Source organism: Diadema antillarum, unplaced genomic scaffold (assembly GCF_040938485.1).
Source record: "Diadema antillarum isolate AM-2024a unplaced genomic scaffold, OU_Dant_1.0 seq00000522_RagTag, whole genome shotgun sequence".
Taxonomy (NCBI): domain Eukaryota; kingdom Metazoa; phylum Echinodermata; class Echinoidea; order Diadematoida; family Diadematidae; genus Diadema; species Diadema antillarum.
The window spans coordinates 637,544-652,808 of NW_027271474.1; the positions used below are offsets into that span (position 1 = coordinate 637,544).

Sequence of the window (15,265 nt, forward strand, 5' to 3'; positions counted from 1 at the left end):
GACATCGCGGAACACTGGTTGAGAAGCACTGGCGTATGATCATGACAAGTTTGGAGAACGAGATTATGCAGATTCGCACTCTTCTCAATAACAACTATGCTCCAGTACATTTGACATTTTAATTTTCACCCTTAGATTCTACGCAGAGACAGAGACTGACTTTATACAGACACAAAATACCGATCGGAAAAAAAAAATCAAAGAGTGGTACGTTATCACGTAGAATTTTTGCTGAATAGTCATCCTTTCTGCATGTGCGTGCATGGTAACATTAAATGTTTGTTGTTATTGTTTTCAGTGTTGTGTTGTAGTGTTTTTCTCCCGTCGATGTCCGTCGTGAGACAAGCATGAACATGATATTATCGTACGAACGGATATCAAAGGATAAACGGATTATCGGATCAAGGGATAAGGGAAGTTCTTCTCCTTGAACCTGCGTCTTAAACTCTTCAACCAATTCTACAACATTCACACGTGACCATGGATAACCAGGATGACAGCAATCAGGTGTGCAACCGGCGAGGCGACGTGAGAATGGGCTGTCCATTCAAAAAACTGCAGACCGACTAGGAAAAGAGATTCAAACTTGCACATTATTATGCAATAACATTTCTTGCCGTTTTGTCTATTCGTTTCCGGTTTAAATTATTGAAATAGATAAACAAATTCATACACAATACTCCATGATAAGTACAAATTAATTTGAAATGAACAGAGAACTTGAGAAGAGGCCTTCTGGACCTTATAAACGTTAACTTGATATAGAAACAATGAAAAAGTAACAATGGCACACAGAAACAAAACACATACCATACTTTCATTACACGCTTTTGAAGGAGATGATGACTAGATAACATATTCAGTATTTAAGCAAGAGACAATTTTTTGAGAGATTAATCACATAACCCTAAGTTTGTGAACGGACGGGAAAATCTCACATACGTATATTAAGAATTTTGAAATTCGACTGTGAGGGAGATAACGTCTGTTCTGTCACGTAAAATATATGTATTTCATTTCCATCCTTATTTTTGATTTACATCGTTATATATATATATATATATATATATATATATATATATATATGAATGTGTAACCGATAATTGTATTTTTAGTTCTACGGAAATAACTATTTTGCAGTCATTTCTGTATTCTTTATGCACTGTTAGTCTTCTCCATCCTTTTCTATTTCAAAATCATGGTTCGACCTGCTTTCCATTTCGCACAGCAAATGGCAATCTGGAGAAGAACGAACGACCAAGAAATAACCTTTCCGTCTCCCCCTCGCCGCCTGTAAAGAACATTACAGCCAAAGCCAATACGGTTTGTCGAACAGCAGGTAAAATAACCCTTATCTGTTTTCCTCATCCTTCGGACAGCTGATACAGGCGTTGGTGGTCAGATTTTTACATCACAGTATCATCATCATCATAGGACCATTGACTCCGACCGTGAACTAGTTTCACCAGAGTCCGACATTCATGGGCCTTGACGGTTTCTCGTGATGTGTGTATGAAGCCGGTCATGATAAGAAGCAGTGAACATTAATTTGATCTGCTGTAAATGATTATCACTGAAAAGACATGCTTGAGTTTCCATTCTCGCTTCCCTCACAGACAACTTTAACACTTAACAATGCTCTAGACGAATATTCTGCAGGTTGATCATTGTCGTAGCAAGAAATCCTGAAAGGTGTGTCATCAAATTTCTTTTTTTTTAACGTTTTTGCGCACTTGAATTTTATCAATCTGCTTCTTTTTTACTACTGATTATCTGACTCTTTCGACAGTTCTCATCTCTAAACAGTGAGTATAGAGGTCAGTTTTTTCCGTCTCCCCTGTGAGAGCATACTGATAATTTCATAGTATAGGTCTAGATATATAAACCTTTCGTATATCTTGGTACGAGGACATAATGAAATGACATTTGATTACAATATTTGATAATGTAGCCATCTTCCTTTCATTATTCGTCTCTCCTTGATATGATACAAGTTATTGAAAGCAATTCAGAAATGGATATGAACGTATAGTATATAGAATATCTTATACACGATAAAATGTTATAGAGTTGTTAGTACCAGAACAATATCTAATTTTACACAATGTTACACATTCGCCAGTCAATATTTTCTATTTGATATCTGGAATGAATGAAATCGATATGAATGAAGTCATGAATTATGAACATGAATGAGGTCATAATGTGCATCAGCCTGTTTTCTTAACAATAATAAGTCGATATATTCCACGGAGTTAGGTTGCAAATCTTCATAACTTAGCTAACGGGAATGGCATGTTAATCAAATACATGGTGTGGTGAAAGTCAAGACTTTCTACATGTATGTTTTTAACCCCCCCCCCCCCACATTTATCAATAGAACGTGGTATATTACAGCTGATTCCGACGTGCTCCATACACATAAAGATAACACTTACATCAACATTAAATACTCTATGATGTACGAGGCCAATACTTCAGAATCTCTTCCGTTATCAATTTGTGTAGAGCATATTACGCAGTTTTAGCGGAAGAGGGCGGTCGTTGTGGGCGCATTTATCTCTGTCGTGGAAGGAATGATACCCGACTGACGAAAGATAACAAAAGCCATTCTTCTTTGCTAATACGCATAACCCAGCTGCAGTCTTACACTTGCCAGAGGCGGGAAAACGTATCCAAACAAAACAAAATGACCTCACTCTGCGAGCAAGTATATCCTTACTTCCACATTTCGTAAAGTGAAAGTGCATTTTCTCAGAATCTGACTAATTTGTCTCTTTATTTCTGATTTTATCAATCGGTAGGGCATGTATCAGAAGTCTATATATATCTGTTAGGGAAAAAAGCATTGAATACCCAAGTCATGCCAATGTAAACATGTGGTAAGTTTGTCGAAGTTTGTTTGTTTGTTTGTTTGTTTGTTTGTTCATTTCCATCTGGTAAGATGGCTGGATAGCCCATATTCAGCTACGTTAAGCTGGTCTTCCATAGGGTCCAATTGGATGTGAGGTGGGACCACTTCACCGGGTTAAACACCCTGCTCTTTGCGATGAATGAATGAAGCGGGATCTTTTACGTGCATGAGTTGTTACTCTCTCATACACGGGACGTCCATTTTATGTCTTATCCGAGGGACAGAGTGTTTTGCCTCTTGTATTGCTATAGAGGGGACGGTACGCTTACACACAACATTGATCAGTCCAGACTTGGGTTCGAACCCGGGCCGCGTGATCGTGAGGCAGACGCGTTGCCGACTGAGAGCCAACTCACCGCCACAAGTGACAAGTTTGTCGAAGTGTTCCTGATTGAAACAAAGACCTAATGAACATTGTAATGCAGTATTGAAATGAAACAAGTTATGCATACATACTTTTATCATGTATTATTGGTCGTTATTATTTTCGACAATTATCGTAAGCAATTGATTAAGGTTCAGTTATGGATATTACATTACATTACCTCTATGTCGTAAGGGGTCTGGAGACGAGTCTCTTTTTTGTCCAATTTCAGCAGGGTTTCCTCTTAGTCGGTGGCCTTTCAAATCACCCCACATGAAACCCAGTATGTGGACATTTACATCAAACCATGGAAAGTTATTTCACCCATATAGACATACACGGCAACAGTGCTCTTCGACACCCAGAAACAAAAAGTGAGATAGACATTCTTTTTTTAAGTTTGTTTTCATAAGAACAAATTAAAATCAATTACAGATTTAACTGAGATAAACAGAAGATAAGGGATGGCACAGCAATTTCATACTTTGGGCAAATGCTTTACTCGAACCGATCTTTATTTAGTTGTTCCGCAAAGCGTTTGCGATTATCGGATGAACATTGTACCCTATACGTGGAAAACAGCAAAACACCATAATCATTATGGACGTCTGTCATTTCCGTTACTGCAAAGACAATGCAAATGTACGGATGTTTATTGCTCTCATAAGGACATTATGTTATCTCACAGATCACTATCATCAACACCAAATCACTTGACTGTGTGATGAAAATAACCATTGATTAAAACGAATGACAACATTAACGTGACAATTAAAATTCCCCTGTTCCGAAATGCAAAAGGAGAATCCAGGAAAATTATATGAATTTGCTTTTTATTTCGGTCTAATACTCCACGTTTTGATATTGAACGTATCGTATTATCTTTTATGAAGACCTAATAACTACAGCACATACAACACCCACTCGGCGTCGGTTTATTTGAGGACGATCACGTGACAACGAGGAGTTAAAAATGATAATGTAATTCGATGTCATTATATTTTTTCCCTTAAAGTAAACACGGTTAATTTGATAAAACAAAACACACACGTGCGCGCATACGTCAATATCCAAAATCTTTCGGATGGTACTTACAAATTATTTTGGAAAGAAAAAAAGATATAAATGAAGCTTGAACTGCATACTCAAATGAAGAAGTGAGAATGTATTTAATACTTTTGTCACCAACCCTGTCCGTGATATGTTACTCGGGATATAATCATGATTTATATACGAACGTGCTCTAGACGACACAGAAATATTTTTGTGTTTGCTCGCTTTCGTGCTTGCCATATCAATAACAGCTCAATGGTTGGCAACTTTAGTAGAAGTAATATAATTTTATGGAAGCCACTGTTTGCAGATGTTTAGCCTTCTAAATTTACATCACCCATGGAACATGCCGAATAAGAAAGAATGACAGTGTGAAAGGGGGAAAGAGATAGATAGATAGATAGATAGATAGATAGATAGGTAGATAGATAGATAGATAGATAGGTAGATAGATAGATAGATAGATAGATAGATAGGTAGGTAGATAGATAGATAGATAGATAGATAGATTAGATAGATAGATAGATAGATAGATAGATAGATAGGTAGGTAGATAGATAGATAGATAGATAGATAGATAGATAGATAGATAGATAGATTAGATAGATAGATAGATAGATAGATAGATAGATAGATAGATAGATAGATAGATAGATAGATAGATAGACAGACGGCCAGCCAGACAGAAAGAAAGAGGTGGTTAGGAGCGCAGGGTAACTGGATGCGGGTATCGCTGAGCTATCATTGTCGGGAAAAAGCACTTGTACAACCATACCCAAGGTTTCACGATGAACTTCAAATGGACTGCGGCAGACACAAAACAACCAAAAGGAATACTATGACTATCATTGCCATAACCTATGATTTCAATCAGGTGGCTTCTTAACTTAAAGCAGAGCTAAATTCTATCAGCCTTTAACACAATATCATGCGTAATCTTCGTTGGATATGAATATATAGCACTTGTTCTGGCATCCTTCCAGGACGTCCCCACTCGATGCGTTTCCCGGATGGGAATACAACACCACATTTCTTTCTTTCTTTCTTTCTTTCCACAAGGATGTACAAAAGTGGTTTTGCGCCTCCTTAATAGTTTATTTTCTTTTCGTTTTGCTTCAATTTGTTTTGTCACCGCTAAGTCAAAGGTCATTTCCCTTAAAATTTGAGACATTATTTTGTCGCAGAGTACGTATACTAAAAAAAACCCCGCAAACACATGCAGTCAACAAGGCACTCCTCTACAAGCCACACCTGTGGACCAAATATCAAAACAAACATGCAATCACAAACACATATACCCACCAACGCACACACACAAACACGCACACACACATCTACAAACACTATAACACACACGCGAGCGCGCGCACACGCAAACACACAAACACACAATCACACACAAAACCTAAGCCAGTCTGAAGAATATCGTCATCGTCATTGAGCATCAGTTTCCTTGACATGCATTGTATATTTTTTATCTTGAATGAAAGACACTTGGGTCTTGTTAGATATCCTAATTCTTACAATAATGAGTTATACAGGTGGAGATTGGCCTCGCCAGAAAAACAAACAAACAAACAAACTGGTTTATCGTACTTTCTAAGTAAACGGCAGGTTTCGGTTTTGAAAGTTGATTTTTCATGAAACTGCAAACTAACGACAGATAGACACGGACCAATATTGTAATGAGTTTTCACAAAATCGCCGGTCTTGCAAGTTTACAGAAAAAAAAGGCACACACCTTACTCAAAAGTTCGTCTCCAAATGCTGCATTGTCTACTACGTCTGCTCAAGCCTGTTTTTCCTTTGTACTTCGTAAATGAACTTTCAACGCAGGTATTTTCATGAAGGTTGGGTTTGCGGTTGTTAGAGTAAACATGGACGTCCACAATTTTTGATGTCAGTTCAAACCGTCTTTCCCTCCTTGATTGATCTTGCTTTCGTTTTCAATTCATGGTGATTGCAAGAGAGGTGTTTTTCTTCGCTCTAATGGGGGAGGAGAGACTGTTGTTATTATTCTCCTACTCTTTAGGAATGATTCACCTTTGACCTGTTTACACACCGCGTGTAAAACGTAATCTTTAACCCTCTTTCGAAATGAATCATCCATCTCCATGATCTTACTGCTCGGGGAGCGGCGAGAATATTCAAACGCCAAATCGACTGGGAACTCGTGACGTCTGCAACGGTCATTTCGCCCTGTGTACAACTGACCTGACCGATGAAGAAAAAAGGTTGTGCCATGCACTTTTTGATTAATGCGTTGGCAGTATGACACCATAGCTCCTGTACAGTATGTCCACCCCCCCAAAAAAAAAAAAAAAACCAAAAAAATACAATCAGATTTCGTGTTGATAACCTCCAACTGTCAGAATGCTATTTCAGGGTCTTAAGATATCACGTCTTTGCTATATTTTGCAGAAGAGCCCATTCAATCTAATCAAGTCGTCACAGAGAAATGTGGATCGTTGTAAAGCATGTCATGGATCTGATTCTTCCAAGTTTAACACTTGGATGCTCTTGGAACTGCATATTAATGTGTGAAGGGAAGTGGTTTCTGACATGCTCTACAAAAATCCTCATTTCTCTTTGACCACTGAGGCAAATCGGATGTTGATGTTTATTTTGTATAATGTGGGTAATAAATTATAGTTTCATACCCTGAAATTGTATTTGAATTGATTCACTATTTCTAAAGTTATCGTTGCCGAAGGTCCCGTTATCATTTTTGGGGAGATAGACGGTACTAGTCAGAATTGATATCATCTGATGACCACTTTATCCAGTTACCTCTAACACACTGAAATTTCCTGTATACTGGTATAGGGTTAGTACGCCTGGTTTTGGTAATCAGTGAGTTAAAATTCTAATTTCCTTCGCGTTAGAGAATTGCAATCTATTTTCGCAGTCCTAACGAAGATTTTTAATAACTTCACATGGTTCTCACACCATTACTTTATACATGAAATTATGGTAATGATGATGTTGTATTAAAGATTACGATGATTGTAAAGATATGACAAATCATTAGACTGACAGTAATTGTAATCTAATGCTTATTTCAGTTATAATCATGAAAAGTATCATCAAGATAGTAAAGCTCAGGCAAATTCTAAGGTACCAAATTAGCTATTAAAAAAAAACGCGCAATAATACGTAACAAAGCAATATGAAACGAAACAATGAGGATTTAGAGCAATGTTGGTCTATGCTTAAATACTCCGTTTAACATATTGCTTAAATTGGCATAACCACATAATTAGTACTTCTATGCTATTGAAATACATCCTGCGTGAGAATGAACAGAAGACGAAGCAATTGCTTCCTGTTATTGTTTTTGATGATGATGTTGATGACAAGATCGCCGCTTTAGTATTATTCTTTCTTCGTAACAATACTCAATGGTAGAAAGATAGCTTCATGAACGTGACATCTTCGCTGAGCTACAAGTCGTGCAAGGCCGTCAACCGCCATTTGTTGTTTGATCGTCTGCTCAAATCTAGCAACGTAAACACCTGTCCACAAGTATAACCTTTTACAAGGTATAAAGTGCCAGGAACTGCTGCTGCAATTACCTGTGCTTTAAAGGGATGGTATAGTTTTGGTTAAGATTTGGATTCAGATTTTAACTTTCTGAAAGACGATTAGAAACCACTTATGTAGTATTATGAAACATTAAAGACCACGCAATTCTAAGAGGAATTAAAAGTTTACTTGATGAAAATTGGTTTTGAAATAGCTGATATATCCAAAAACAAAGAGGTCCTAATAAAAGATGGGTTCTACCTTTTATCAGGACGATTTAGTTTTACTTTTTTGGGGGATATCTCAGCCATGTCTGAACAGATTTTCACCAAACAAACTTTTAATTCCTCTTACAGAATCGTATGCTCTCTGATATTCCATTTAAGTGGTTTCAAGTTATCTTCCCAAAAGTTAAAATCTGAATCCCATCTCAGGCAAAACTATAACCACCCCTTTAATACATGTGCATGATTCTTTGTGTTATGTGTGTGTGTGTGTGTGTGTGTGTGTGTGTGTGTGTGTGTGTGTGTGTGTGTGGATAGAAATCGCTCCAGACGGTTTTTATCGCAAGAAGTGAACATACGTGAGAGATTATAACACAAACGGATAGAAAATGCTGTTATCTATATCTACTTGTCTATTGCAATGGTATATTACCTCCAGAAATGGCATGTTGTCTTTACTGTACACAGCGTAACATAGTACTATTTTTATTTTTAAGATGAACATAAACATGAACAATGTAAGATTTTTAAGAGCATTATTTCGCTGTATTTCCTTCCTGTCATCTTTGACGCGAAAACATTGATATGATTCATTATACTCCCAGACAAAATAGCCTACCGAAACTTTTCGACTACTTGAGTATGTTGACTATCCTCTCCACATTGGTCTTTCAGATCTTCGCGTGTATTTATTGATGCTGTTCTGTCTCCTCCATGCTGCTCACTTTTTAAAGCCTCTTATATTTCAAGCATTTTCTCCTCAGTCTAATTCCTTTACTTCCCTCAGCTCTGATTTCTTTTCATCTACGCGCACTGTTAGCCCTCTTCACCAACGAGCAATCGAAACGTATCCCAGTATGACGTTGCTTAGCAACTGACATTGATTGACTATCTGGGTTGTCATCTCCATCTTGCCCGTCCTATCTATCCTGTCTGTCTACTCACGTATAATTGCGAAACATGAACTCTTCGTCTTTTCTCACTAGCCATGTATACTTAGTGCTGTTATTTTTCTCTTTACTTTGATTAGCCATCTTAAACACAATTCAAGCAAAAGGAGTACAATAAGATCAAAAACAAGTTTCAGGTGATATAGTACAGTGAATACAAAATGATTTCTGGAGTATATACAAACAAAGTCCACCGACCAAATCCATCATCACGGTGCAGACGGTACCTTATATTATTGCATGTCCTCAGAATTACAGGATAGAGCCTACCAGGACAGAGTCTACCAACGCTTAAACTCATCGGGGGGGGGGGGGGGGGGGGGGGAGTCAAAAAAGAAAGAACAGTGATGTACGCGTAAACACAGGTACAGCCATTACTCACCCCTCTATCCTTATCCAACGGAAGCACCGCGGCGTATAGCTGGTGCTATCACACCAAGGCATTTCCGTGAGGAGGAAAAGACAAGCTATCTGTGCACAATGAAATATTCCTTTGTAATCGGCCCCATACAGTTTGTGTGTGCATACGTGTGCATGGGGTGGCACAACTGTATGTGTTTATACTATGAGGATAAGCCGCCATTTTGTTTTATTCGCACAACAAGGCGGTTTTAAGCGATGATCGATAGAGAAGTCGTATTTTTCTGATGAAACCCGACCTTCCAGCAATATAAAGCAATCGAATAATGGCGCTAATCTTCCCGTTGTTCCCGGTAGGGGCAGTCAATGGAAGCAAAGTCGGTCTCACAAATTTCCGATAGGTTAAATTCTTAAAGAAAGTGAAACTCGTTAACGTCCTTTATGAAGAGTACCCATGGTACCATTATACTTAAAATAGGGTGACGATGTAGGCCAAAATTACTCATTGCCTTTAAGGTTATTGGTCATTCGTCTAGGGCAGCAGAAGCGGGTAAGTTTAGATCTTGTAACCCGATTCTTTTGAAATGTTATTCTATCTTCAAACCTGAAAAAAAAAATAATAAGAGTAGTGAAACCTGCCAGGATCATTAATTCCATGTAGCTTTATGCTCTCCACAGATGAAATTAATGCACTCCAGTTCTATTTACATAACATTTTAAGAGTACAGGACCACTTAGATTAGCCACTGACTGATTGAATACAACCAAAGTCCGGCAGCCATCAGTAAAAACCATCCCTTATATTCGTCTGGAAAGGTTTAGTGAAAAGTCATTACGTCTTTGAGAACTTGGATGGTCTCAATTTTGTCCTTACTGTTCTCTATCTGTGTCTCTCTTGTCCCGCAGGTATATATGAACTCCTACAGTATTTAGTTTCTTTCTAGTATGGGAAATTACAGCTTGAAGGGGATGGCTAGTAACTGATCAGTGGGAATCAGTGGGAATGCTGGGGGATGATTGTTCCAATCCTTGTGGGATTCATTTAAGAGTACGTTATATATCTATTGTTGTGTGAAAATTATTTGCTTCAGAACGGTCTCATATTCAAGTAATGTGCAGTTTAATGTTTCCAGGTTAGCATGCCTGTACAGTGACGGGGCATGAAACTGCGCATTACTTGAATATGAGGCCGTTCTGAAGCCAATAATTTCATACAACAATAGATAATATATAATGTACTCTTAAATGAATCCCACAAGGATTGGAACAATCATCCCCCAGCATTCCCACTGATTCCCACTAATCAGTTACTAGCCATCCCCTTTAATTCACATCGAGCACTTGCATTGTAAAAAGTCTATAATTTTGATGCAAATGTCATGGAAACCATAGTCATAAAAAGGTCGTAGCTTTACTACGCATCCGTTTGATAAAAAATGGCAAGATTGCACCAGACAGAAAAAGAGTAAATTCTATCAATATTTTGAAATGCTAATGGATTGAAAATTATCTTAGCACATCCAAAAAATAGGAATTACATTCTGACAGCATCAAAATTCAAAGTAAAGACAAATTCACTTTGGGGCGCGATAGCAGACCGTGAATTCCAGAACCTGATGAAACTGTTTTTTTTTTTTGTGTATGCATGTCTATTTATTTTATGAACACCGACAAAAACCTTCATTTTCATTTTTCATATTTTTTTAATAATCAATCTCATAAAAATATAAGCAAAGCAGAAGTTTATGTAAGAACTTTTCATACTGACTAACAGGAACTAGCTGAAAGTATGTTATCCTTGTTCATATAAGGCATTTATATAGCATTTATGCGAGGACTGAATAATGGAATATCTATCATTTTACTAGGCGTATATGCGATGTAAACTGAATCTCACTTATCCCTGCTGAATGGAATTTACGTTTGTATCCACAGGTGACATTAACCCTCGATCAAATCTATCGAAAGTTTCTCGGAATGAAAACAAACAAACCGACTTGCTGAATATGAATAACACTTATTGATAGAGCTAAGGTAATCAATTATGAACTACTGAAACTCATTTACAGTATACTTCTATGAAACTATAATAGGATCGCAGTAATTTAGTTTCTCTTTCTGGCAAACACTCGCGTGTCAACGAGAAATTCAGGAACGTGTGACACGTTTATGTCATGTTTGTGAGAAGTTTTACTGTCGATTTTTAATGAGGAAAAATATCCTGCACAAAATGAGAATCGGAATGAACAATTGATTGTTAATAGAACAAATTTGGTTGATATTTTGAATGCTGAAAAGATGATAGAGGAAGAGTAATTAAAATCTAATAGCAAAAATATCATTATGTATTTTCACTCGGAGCCCTTGGGAATTTTATTGTATGATAACATAATGTTTTTGTGGGAATGAAGGGGCTTTCTGAGAGTGATAGTAGTTACAAAGGTTTCACTACGTTTCTGTTATTCTTCGTGAATAAGGTCTGATGCTGGATCTGTATCGTTATGAACACCAAGTGAAAAAGGAGGAGCTCGCCCGGGGTTTAATCCCCGCGTCACCTACTAGTATACTGCTTACTGGGCAACCACACTACCACTGCGCCGAAGCCAGTTCATGGCAGTGACATGAAGATGCTAAAACAAACACCACCTAATCCCTAACTTTTTTTGTCAATTCACGCGTGGTTCTATGTATAATTCATCAGCAGATTAGCTTCCATGTTAAAACGAGTTATGAGAATGAAGGAAATTGTTTTTGAGGAGAGATGCCTATACCGTGGTCTTGCAACTTTACAAACTTGAATCGCGTTGTGTTGTGTCATTGTCTTTTAGGGATACTCTCTTTCGTCTTTTTTCAAAAGCGTGCTTTCGTTGTATTGTCTGCTTAATATATTTTCCCCGATGAACAGAATGATTGTCAAACTCACATTATATCGGTTTAATACACAGCTGTATTGTGTGACTCGCCAAAGCTCCGTACAACGATTTTCTAACATTGAATTTTCTACATTCTTCCAACAATGACATCATACAAAAAAGAATGTTATTTGCTGACTTTATTTTCCAAAGTTTCATACAGAAACTTTAAGAATATAAAGGAAAAAAGCCTGCCACCAGACAAACGCACTTATAAGAAAATGGGGTCATGATGTCTCGATGCAGTCAAGCGCATGATGACAAAGTGTATAGGAAAGAAGGCATTTGGACACAACAACTGAGGCGTTCGAGACACTAATCAAACGCTATTTCTAGTAACCGACAAGATTCGAATTTCAAAACAGTTCCCAGCCTTAGAAAGTCGGACAGAATGTCTTTTTATTCCTCGGAGTCGTCGTCGTCCTCCTCTTCCTCCGCCTCCTCCTCTTCCTCCTCCTCCTCCTCCTTCTTCTCCTCCTCCTCCTCCCCCTCCTCCTCCTCCTCCTCCTCCATAACTCATTGTGTAGTGCAGTCCACCGTCTGGTGTTTCTTCGCACTATATGTTTCTGCCTGATCATGGTCCCTTTCCCCCCTGCTCTGTGTAAGTCTGCGACTTCATCAGCCATGCTTGGTGACCGGTGATGAATATTCTTATTGTACGCATGTATTGATATACATAATAACAGTAATCATACTGATCGACAATGGACCTTTGACCTTCAACCTTTGTTTAATTCAACACTGACTATTCATCCTCACCTTCTCTTTTAATTTTGATCGTCATCACTTTCTTCGCTGCATCGGTGCCATGACACGAAAACACGCCATAGCGCAACTCGGCCGAGGTGGAATCCCACGCGGCCTCAAGTCTTGAGGTATCTATCGTAGAAGGCGCGGCGGCTGCCGGCAGGGCCGCCCCTTCGGGTTCCACCCGCTCGATGGTGAGCTGGCTGGCTTGGAGTTGGCCGCTGACGTCGAGACACTCGAGGCGAGTTTCCGCGGCCGTTACCAGCGGGGTCGAGTTGATGATGGTGACATCTTCACATCCTACGTTGGCACAATAGACAGATAGAGACTCCAACACTCGTATCGTATTTTAGTTGTGCCATGGTGAGATAGCTACCTATGCTTTCATATTGCATGACATTTAAAACTGTTTTGAGTAACCTATATCACTCTCGAACGTACAGTGCATAGTGATGCAGTGACATTATTATATCATGATGAAATGATGCTATGCCGGCCATTTTGGACAGGTGAATACAGACAATTACCAAAAGACAGGCAGAATAATGTACTATATATAGACACAGAGGTATTATGGTGGATAGGTGAAGTGATGAAACGCATGTTGATTTATATCTTGATGAAAAACTATAATCAGCAACATATCTATAACTCTTTGATGAGTGGATGGACGATTGGAGGGAAAGATTCTAAATAAGAAGGGAATAAACCCCCTCTAACCGAGCAACTATAACTAATTACATGTCACGATTCTCTTAAAACGGTGAACTCTTTGCATCAAGGAAATTTCGCATCAAATGCAATGCTCATTAGGAAAACTGATGTATAACTAACTGAATACTATGATGCTGTTAAGGGAGTAAGCCTAACAAGCGCAGAAAGAGAAAAGAGAGACAGTAGTAAGATAAAATCACTCTCAAAGCCATAAACATTAACCGTCTTGTCTCCTATTATGAAAGTTAATTAACCTTCTTTGCACCGTTTGTATTGCGTTTTATCTGCTTCTGTTCTTTTTCCTTGTCTTCATTTTCTTTGTACTTGTATGTGTGTGTGTGAGTGCGTTTTTTTAAAAATCAAAAGTTCTTTGTAAAAGTTTCAAGCAATGCAATTCGAGAAGTATACGGAAGCAAAATTCCGGGAGTCGTTATATTACGTGTGTATGTCTGCTCGTTTACTTCAACAATTTTAACATCTATGTGAGCCTAGAAACACGAGTGAATTATACAGCTGACTATTACTTATTATTTCACCGGGATTCATTCTTTCTTCTCCTACGTAACCTGTCAGTCGGTTAATGTACAGTACTTACTGGAGCTACTCATCAGAGAAGAGAAGAAGAAAATAAATCCACACAGCCGCTTCATCATGATGAAAACTGCAACCCAAGCATGAAGAACTCAGAGCGTTGTCTACTTTCCAAAGTCCACCGATTGTTGTCACAGGAGCATCACAATCCAGCTCTTAGAGTGGTAGAAGATATTTCCATAGACTTTCAATAACCTTTATGGAAAACTGACCGGGAAAAAAAAACACCTCAACAAACTTATCTTCTGAAAGAAGCAAGAAAGCCACACTCGATGACTGTCCAAATGTGTATTCGTTCAACCATCACGGAGCGACACAGAAATTGGCACTATTTTAGTTCAAGATTAGCCAGACACAACTTCGGTGAGTACGCCGATGTGCTGATACTTGCCCCGTGGCACTTCTAACACTTCCTCGTATTGCCGTGAAAAAAAAAACAACAACAACAAAAAGAAGTCGAAAGAAAAAGAGAGACCCGTTACCGTGGCAATATCGGAGGACCGCCCCCTTTCCGCCATCCAACCATTCATCATAGCTTGTCACTACGCGCAAGGTCACACACGCACCAGATTGGGCTACGTTTGTAATTACATGTATGTCAATAATTCGTCGTATCTGCCAAACCCATCCCTCTCTACCCACCCCTAAAACAAAAACAAGTAAAAAGAAATAGAAAAATAAATGACAAAAACTGACTTTGAGGTTTCATGTGACCTTCTTACAACTTTACCATGATTTGCCATTTGACAATCACTGTCACTATGATGAGGATTCGATGTGAGGCACGAGCGGTGTTAATTCGACATGACCTTGGCATTATAGCATGATAAACAAATTAAGTTTGGTGTTGTATGTAGAAGATAATGATTACCAAGGCAGTCAATCCACCACTGCATGTGTTACAATTATTA

The 15,265-nt window shown here is 38.3% G+C and overlaps 1 protein-coding gene across 1 annotated transcript in view; it reads right to left on the bottom strand.

Annotated features, from left to right (window-relative positions):
- Window positions 1-14,716, bottom strand: part of LOC139734293 (angiopoietin-1 receptor-like) — a 52,038-nt gene extending 37,322 nt beyond the window's left edge. Inside the window, exons 1-2 of the mRNA XM_071645088.1 lie at window positions 14,359-14,716; window positions 13,062-13,349 (exon numbers count right to left, since the gene is read on the bottom strand). Coding sequence (XP_071501189.1) covers window positions 13,062-13,349; window positions 14,359-14,413 — 343 coding nt within the window. The 5' untranslated portion in view covers window positions 14,414-14,716. The remainder of the gene's footprint in view (window positions 1-13,061; window positions 13,350-14,358) is intronic.
- Between the last annotated feature and the right edge of the window lie 549 nt (window positions 14,717-15,265).